Source organism: Echinops telfairi, unplaced genomic scaffold, assembly GCF_000313985.2.
Source record: "Echinops telfairi isolate 266 unplaced genomic scaffold, ASM31398v2 ScPeMD7_7475;HRSCAF=8513, whole genome shotgun sequence".
Taxonomy (NCBI): domain Eukaryota; kingdom Metazoa; phylum Chordata; class Mammalia; order Afrosoricida; family Tenrecidae; genus Echinops; species Echinops telfairi.
Window position 1 is genome coordinate 12481435 of NW_022111379.1, and position 8109 is coordinate 12489543.

Consider the following 8109-nt stretch of genomic DNA (forward strand, 5'->3'; position numbering starts at 1 on the left):
GCCATTTTCCATAAAACAAATCACAATCTATGCTGTGGTAATTTTTGTTACCATCGATTCAAAAATTCGTTACGTTTTGAAAAAGCGGAAATATATAATAAATATGTTTTTATGAGTATTACACCTTTAATATAAAACTACAGTTTTATGAACATATACTAAAAATATCAACACTAAAACTTCACTAGATTGAAAATTATCATAAAATGCACCGAACGCCAACAACCATTTAACCTCAAATGCACAATCGGTCAAAACACGTGCCACTACTCAAGCATTTTGCCGCTAAAATGCGTGACTAGCGGTATGCATTTGTACTAGTCAAGTGTGACAATTCCGTCGACATCGTTGTTGGCTCCAAAAGCTTCATAATTTCGGTTCCAGATATGTCTTAATTACATGTTACGAAAACGTTGCTGTCGGAGTTATAGGGCTAAGGATGTGTAGGAGATAATCTGCACATTAGTGTGTGTCCTGGCTCTGCCTCCACTTGCTGGGTGACCCTGCCTCAGTCCTTTCCCCTCTCTGGGTCTCAAGGTCCCCAGCTGCTCCATGGGGTGGTATGCCCTGGCTCCCACCGACCGACTCATTCACCCGGGGAACTCAGATGTTGTGTGAGCCAGCTGCAGTTTCTTAAACACCCATGGGGGCTACCTGCACAGATTCCTGGGCCCCATCCTAGGCCCACCAGATCAGAATCCCTGGAAGTGGGCCTGGGAATCTGCATGAACACAAGCAGCCAGGTGATTCTCTCACACAAACGTTAGAGAAGCACTGAATGAACAAGAAGCTTCTAAAAGTTCCTGGGGAAACTTCATGATCTTCTCATCCCATGGTCTTTTCCTTCTGTTTTTCCCATGAGCTTTATGAAGCTATGTCCCTCCCTTGTAGATGGTCAGTTTTTTTGTAAAAGGTAAAAAAAACTTTGGCTTTTTTTTTTTTCTTTTTTGGGGGCAAGGCAGTGGTTTGGTTTTGATAGCTGCCTTTTCGTAAACACACCACACACACACACACACACACACACACACACGCACCCTGCTTGGCGGCTTACTCTCTGGTTGTAACCCCTCTCTAAGGGGAACTGTTTGCCTGGAGAAGGCTGGTTCCCAGGGAAAATGAGGCCCTGGCCAGAGGCGGCCAAGGGCCCACTTCTTCATTCGAATCTTTGGGTCACGACTGACCCCTAGTGGTGGCTTCCTGATTTAACTGTGTGTGCTCACCCCCAGCCGTGTCCCAGAAGCTTCCACTCAGTTGGGGCCACCCCAGTCATTTGGACCTGAGAGCCCTGCCCCTGTTACTTGAACCAGTAGCCTGTAAAGGCTGGACATAATGTGCTGGTCCGTGATTCCCCCCTCTTTTGAGTGATGGAAGAGTGTTCTAGCCCACACCCACCCTGGTGTTCCGGCCCTCACCCCACATCCCTCGGCACACACATGTCCAAACACAAGCTATAAGTATGAACCTGGCTCGTTCTGCCCTCTGTGGAGACAGGCTCCGTGCCAGGGAAGTTAAGGAGGGTGAGGGCCTGTAGCAGACCTCCCACACTTGGCTGTGCCACTGGATTGCTGGGGGATGGGGGTGGGGTGATGGCGGTGCTTATCACTCCCCCCACCCCCACCCCTACCCCGCCCTTTGGTCTAAAATGTCTTGGCTAAGAAATAGAGTCAGGCTAAACCCTAAGCTGGCCTGCCAAGGTGTGGGCCCCAGTCCTCCTCCAGCACTGCTGGGCCCAGAGTGGTCTCGGACATACCCAAACTGCAAACCAGACTCACTGCTGTGAGCTGATGTCAACTCATAGTGACTCTGATGTCAACTCATAGTGACTCTGAGGACCCAGTGGTCCTCAACCTTCCCAATGCCGCAGCCCTTTGATACAGTTCCTCCTGTTGTGGTGACCTCCAACCATAACATTATTTTCATTGCTACCTCATAACTAAGTTTGCTGCTGTTATGAATCATAATGTAAATAAATCTCTGGTATGCAGGATGTATTAGGTGACCCCTGTGAAAGGATCGTTCGACCCTGACAGGGGTCACAACTCACAGGTTGAGAATCGCTGCTATAAGATCGGATAGAACTGCCCCTGTGGGTTTCAGAGACAGAAACTCTTTATGGGAATAGAACGCTCCATCTTCCTCCCGCGGAGAGGCTGGTGGCTTCAAACCTTGCGGATCATATCCCAAAGCATAACCACGACACCACTGGGACATACCAGTAGTCTCTGTGAAATGGGAGTTTGGTCCAAGAGTAACGGAGGGACCCAGCTGCAGACTGGCTAGCCGCCAGAATATTCAAGCAGTTGGCCTCTGGTAGGGAGTTGGGAACATCAGCTCCACAGCAGTGAATTTGGACTTAACTGAGACAGTTAATTTTCAGGGGACCATAGGTCCAGGCTATGAGTGGCAGGGCTCAGAATCTAGGCCAAGCAACCACAGGACCCCCCTCTGACAGCCCAGGGCAGTCTGGGAGAAAGGCGGTAGGCAGCAGATGCGCTGGGAGCATCTTTCACAAGGCACTAAATATTGCATCTGCTCCAGATAGGCAGCCAGTTGGAAAGTGCGCAGATCAGGCCGGCTGCTCCCCCTCACTGTGTGTCCAGCCCAGCACCCACCGAGAGTCCACTGTGGACCTGCTTCATCAGGTTGACCCAGGCCCCAGGCCCTCTGGCCCCACCCAAAGAGGGGGTGGCTCAGCAGGATGCCTGGCCCTGGAGGAGAGGATGGAAAACCACTCTCTTGCCCAACGAGCCAGACAGCCCTTCACCAGCAAGCCCTGTCCACCCCCCACCACTCCCCCCAATCCCTGGCTTCTTCATTCTTTCCCCACCTGTCTTCTTGCCCCAGCACCATTTCCTCTGCCCACCCTGTCTCTTGTCCTGTTCCTGGTCCCCTGCTCAGGTGTCTCTGACCTTCCTTTTGTCCAAGGGGGGTCCCGCCCACACCTGGCATCTTCTCTTTGGACCTCACCTTCACTCCCAGACTTGTGAGGGAACTGAGACAGACAACAAAGAGCTGGGTGGGCGTGGGGGGTGGAGAGGGCTTGTGGGAGCCCAGTAGGTCAGTCTACCAGGAGGGTCTACATTTGAGCTGGGCCTCAGCTATGGTTCTGAGCTGAGACCTTGCCTTTAAACTCCAGAGCAGAAGCCAACTGCCAGCTGGACCCTGCCCTTTGGTGTCTCTAAGCAGCCCACTCATGGGAGCCCTGGTGGCTTAGTGGGTTCTGCATAGGGCTGCTAACTGCAGGGTCAGCAGTTCAAATCCACCAGCCACTTCCAGGGAGTGAGGTGAGACTGTCTGCTCCCATAAAGATTTGTAGCCTCGGAAACCCTAGGGAGAAGTTCTACTTTGCCCTGAGGATCACTTTGAGTTGGAATGGACTTTGTGGCGGTGGGCTTGGTTTTGGGTTTGGAAGGCGCCTCATGAGGCATGGGCCATTCCCCGGTAGAACTCTTGCCTTCATGTGGGAGACACAGGTGTGGTTCCTGCCATTGCACCTTCCAGGAAGCACTGGCCCTCTGTCAGTGGAGGCTTGCATGTCGCTATGTTCTCGACAAGACAGACCAGGGAGAGAGCCCATGGAACATTGTCCAAACAGCAGTGCACTTCACTGCTCATGGGGTCCCTCTGAGTGAGTCAGGGGCCAACTTGAAAACAGCCCCTAACCTAAGGTGACCAGATGTCCCGCTTTTGGTGGGACAGTTCCGATTTCTAACAACTTTTCCTGTGTCCGGCGTTTTAAAAAGTCCCAATTTTTGGAAAGAATGCACGACAAGCTAGGGTACACGGTTTTTGGCTGCCATGTGGCTATTTCACCAGGATATGAGTTTTATCAATGGTGTCTCGCTTTACCAATGTTAAAATCTGGTTACCTTACCCTAACCACCCGGCCCCTCGTGCTCTATCATCTGAACCCTGTACCCCCACACCCTATATTCCATATCTGTCGATCCAACTTAGCAAACAAAACCGAGGTCTGGCTCACCCCTCTGCCCTGTTATACTGCAAGCCCCCTGAGGGAAGGAACTGCTTGTCATTGTCCCCTGCATACAGCCCAGTTCCTGGAACAAGAGAAGACACTCAAGGTCAAGGATTTGACTGTCTGGTGGCAGTCCTGGCTGGAGAAAGCAAGCTTCAAGGGGGTGGGGGAAGCCTGAGCCTCGAGTGTCTGAGGCTAAATGGGGAGAGGTGGGAGAAGATCAGCCGGTGCCCAGGGCAAAGGGCCTTAAAATGCCAAGCCAAGACATTTGGCTTTAACTCTGCCTAGAGCGCTGAGAGGTCATGGGTACAGAAGGGTCCCAGTCCAGTTGGTGTTGTAAGGCCACGGTGGTGTGCAAGCAGGTCAAGTGGAGGTGGGAGGGGTCAGTGAGGAGGCCAGTGGCAGCCCAGGGTGTGGCCATGAGCAGAGGGATCGAGATGGGCCATCAGGCTGAGAGATGTGGAAAGCAGAATCGACCCGCCTGGGGGGCCACTTGGATGAACCAAGGAAGGGTCAGGATCCACAGCCAGTTGGGGGGCCGTGGTCTGCAGCCTGGGATCCGCTCGTTGCTAGAGGAAGCAGGAGGAGGGGGAGTCCAGGCTGGGCAGAGAGGGCTGAGCCCTGACGTGGGTGGATTGAGTTGAAAGAGAGGCAGGCAGACCTGCCAGCCCCCGCAGCTACTTCACCCAGCCTCATGGGGACCTTTGGTCCTAGGCAACCCCCACCCCAGTCCTCCCCTTCACTGCCGCCCGCCTCGGGGAGGGTCAGGGGGACCCGAGGAGGCAGCAGGTCTGACTGTGTGCTTCCCCAGGGCACTGCCGCAAGGCCAACACTGAGGAGAGGCTGATGGACAGCCTCCTCAACACAACCCGCTACAACAAGCTGATCCGCCCGGCTGCCCGCGCCTCTCAGCTCATCTCCATCCAGCTGCAGCTCTCCCTGGCCCAGCTCATCAGCGTGGTAGGTGCCCACCGTCTGGGCCCAGGCTCCCGCCCGAGGAGAGGCAGGGTGGGCTTGCGCGCAGGCGCCTCGGGAAAAGGAGCAGCCACATAGCATGCCCCGGAGGACTCCCTTCTTCTTTTTCCAGCTCTCAAAATCGATTAACCCTATAACGCGAGCGTGACGTTTTTGCAACATGAAATTCATATATTTTGGTTGTTATATATATTGATAACTATGAAAGTCAAGAATAAAAACTGAAAAAAAAAAATTGTTTTCCTGAAATTAAAAATTCAGGCGTTACAGGGTTAAACTTTGAGGGCTTGGACTTCCATCCCTAAGTGGTTTGGTTTGGGTTTTTCTTTTCACACATGCCAAGTGTGATTCCACATGGGTGGTTCTCTGGGCCTGGGATTTCCCTCCTTCGGCTGCTGTAAAGAGTTCTGGCCGCGGACACTCACAGGGGACACTCTCCCTGGCCTGGGGCGTCTCCCTGAGTCAGAATGGGCTCCATGACAGCGAGTTTGCGGTTGGGTCTCTGCGCGCTCTGGCTTGACCATCTGGCATCACCGACGGATCTACAGAGCTCACATCGATTAAAATGTTTGGTTACAAGGAAAAGCCCGCCCAACCAAGAGAGGGTAAAGCAGTGTGCCCGTTTATACATGTATTCACCTCACAGGATGGTGGATGGCCAGGTCCCCGGCTGACTGGCTCTCTGGCTCAATGATGCCAGTTGTCTGTGGGTCTCTTGTTTTCCCCTCACGTCACAAGATTGCAGCCCCGACTTCCAGCATAAAGTTCTCAAGTGACGATGTGTGTCCAGACATGGCAACCCCCTTACTTGGGTCCCTTTTTGAACATGAGGAAGACTTTTTCAGAGAATCTACCCGCTAGGCGACCCCGTGCATCTCATTGGCCAGGGTTGTAGCTCTTGCCTAAGCCTCAGCCAGTCACTGGCCAGAGATTGGGAATTACCGTGGTTGGCTTAGACTTATCAATACATGGCAAGAGGCTCAGAAGGACTCATGAGTCTTCAATGTCTACTCAACTTTCTTTTCTAACAAAGAAAGGGGGTATGACCTTCAGTGGGCCTCCGATGAGCCTACCATTGGCTCTGCCTCAGTGGGATCTACAACAGAGCCATAGCTCCTCCTCTTAGCCCTCCCGGCCTCATCCCAACACCTTCCCTAGCAGATGACCTCACCGGTCCCATACTTGTTGGGAGAAATCGGAACCAGGCTATGGACATGGATGGGTGCAGGAGCTCAGGTGCAGGGGCTGAGCCAGAGGCGCCCAGTGTCCTGGCCTGGCTAGGCTGAGTGAGGGTGTGTGATAAAGGAAGGCACTCCCTGGGGTTCAGAGGGAGGATGTTGGGTCTTGATGTGTGACTGTGTGGAAAAAGGCTGAGTTACTGCCTCAGGGTTGGACGCAGTCTAGGGAGCCAGGGCTCACTGTGACCCTTCCCTGGTGCGGCGCATCCCAGAGCATCACCCATAGCACCCTGAAAGCAGCTCTGAGGAGCAAGCACTAGACGAGAGTGCAGGGTGCTGTGTCCAGCTGTGATGGAGGGACTGAAGGGGCCTGAAGTTCCTGACCATAATACAGTTTACCCCTCAAAGCCCTCAACAAGACTTTGGCCAACTTAATGGTTATACACTTTCTCTGGGGTCCCCAGAGAACACAAGAGTGGGGACAGGCAAAGAGCTGTGCGCACTCTGTCCATCTCCACTCCACAGCCGGACTGGCAGGAGAAGGGCTTCTGGCCTGGCATCTGAGCAGTAGGTGTCCAGCCAAGGGAAGTGTGGCTGAGCCCAGCTGTTGCCCTGGGCTATCCCCCTGAGGAGAGGGAACGTGCAGGCTGGTAGCTCTGGCCACCCTTCCAGGCTCAGGCTACTGGGGCCAGCTCTGTTCATGGACCTGTGGGGCAACAAGGGCTGGCAAGACGTGAGAGCTCGGGGCTCTGCACTTGGCCCTGTGATAGCTCTGTGAGCCGAGGAGTCCCTGTAAGTTTGTATACAGAACACATACCAGATTTTAGTGAGTTTCTTTTGCTTCTGTTTTTGGGGAGTTTGTTATTTGTCTTGAGAGAGGAGGGTTATGGGCACACAGCCAGTTTAAAAATGGAAGTTTCTAGAAATCAGGCTTGTGTGTGTGTGGTAAGACGAGCAGAGCTGGAGAAGCAGCGCTTTGGAGGGTCCAGGGCCCTGGACTGAGGTCCTCCAGCCCACACAACAGCTGCTGGGAGAGGGAGAGCGAGTGAGGAGCAGGGACGAGACCCAAGGGGGTTTTCTAGTGATGGACACACTCTGTATCTTGGGTGACCTGGGGAATGCGTTTGTTAAAACTGATGACACTCTAGACTTGAGGTCCGGACATATCACTGTCTGTAAATGACACCTCAATGAATCAAAAGGATTTTCTTTCACACACAACTACGACTTTTTAACCAGTTAAAAACTTGGGTAGCTTGCCAGCCGAGTAACTTGTTACAGAGGAACCTTTTCACAGAAGCAATCCTGACTCCTGGACAAACATGTGAAGGTAAAAATAATCCATCTGAAGGCTTGGGGAGCTCCCAAGACTTGAGGGGCCAGAACCCAGGAGGACAAGGACACATACCGAGGTCAGGTTGCTTTTCTCCTCGCTGGATGGTTCTGGAACAGTAAGGGGCAGGCTCTCTGCTCCTCCTCATGTGACAGGCAGCTGCCTCTTCCCGTGCAATTCAAGCTGCATGCTGTAGCCAATGATGGTGAAGGTTGGAGGAGATCGATTTGACCGCATTGGGCACCTGGGCACCCGAGCTGCTCCCAACTCTGGTAAAGCGGGCATTGTTGCTATCAATGACCCCTTCGTTGACCTGAGCTACCTGGTCTACATGTTCTGGTATGATTCTAGCCATGGCAAGTTCAATGGCAATGTCGAGGCTGAGCACGGGATGCTTATCATCAAAGGGAAGTCCACCTCCGTCTTTCAGGAGCGAGATCCCACCAACATCAAGTGGGGGGAAGCTGATGCTGAGTATGTGGTAGAGTCCACAGGTGTCTCACAAGCACAGAGAAAGTTGGGGCTCACCTGAAGGGTGGTGCCCAAAGGGTGATCATCTCTACCCCTTCTGCCAATGCCCCCATGTTTGTGATCGGTGTGCTGTATTGTGTTACTTCCTTACTGTGTACCTCACTAAAGCATGCAGG

General features: G+C 53.0%; 1 protein-coding gene across 1 annotated transcript in view; it reads left to right on the forward strand.

Annotated features, from left to right (window-relative positions):
- The first annotated feature begins 4278 nt into the window (after window positions 1–4278).
- CHRNB4 (cholinergic receptor nicotinic beta 4 subunit) overlaps window positions 4279–8109 on the forward strand; it is a 16506-nt gene continuing 12675 nt past the window's right edge. The window contains exons 1-2 of the mRNA XM_004700059.4: window positions 4279–4282; window positions 4788–4936. Coding sequence (XP_004700116.2) covers window positions 4279–4282; window positions 4788–4936 — 153 coding nt within the window. The remainder of the gene's footprint in view (window positions 4283–4787; window positions 4937–8109) is intronic.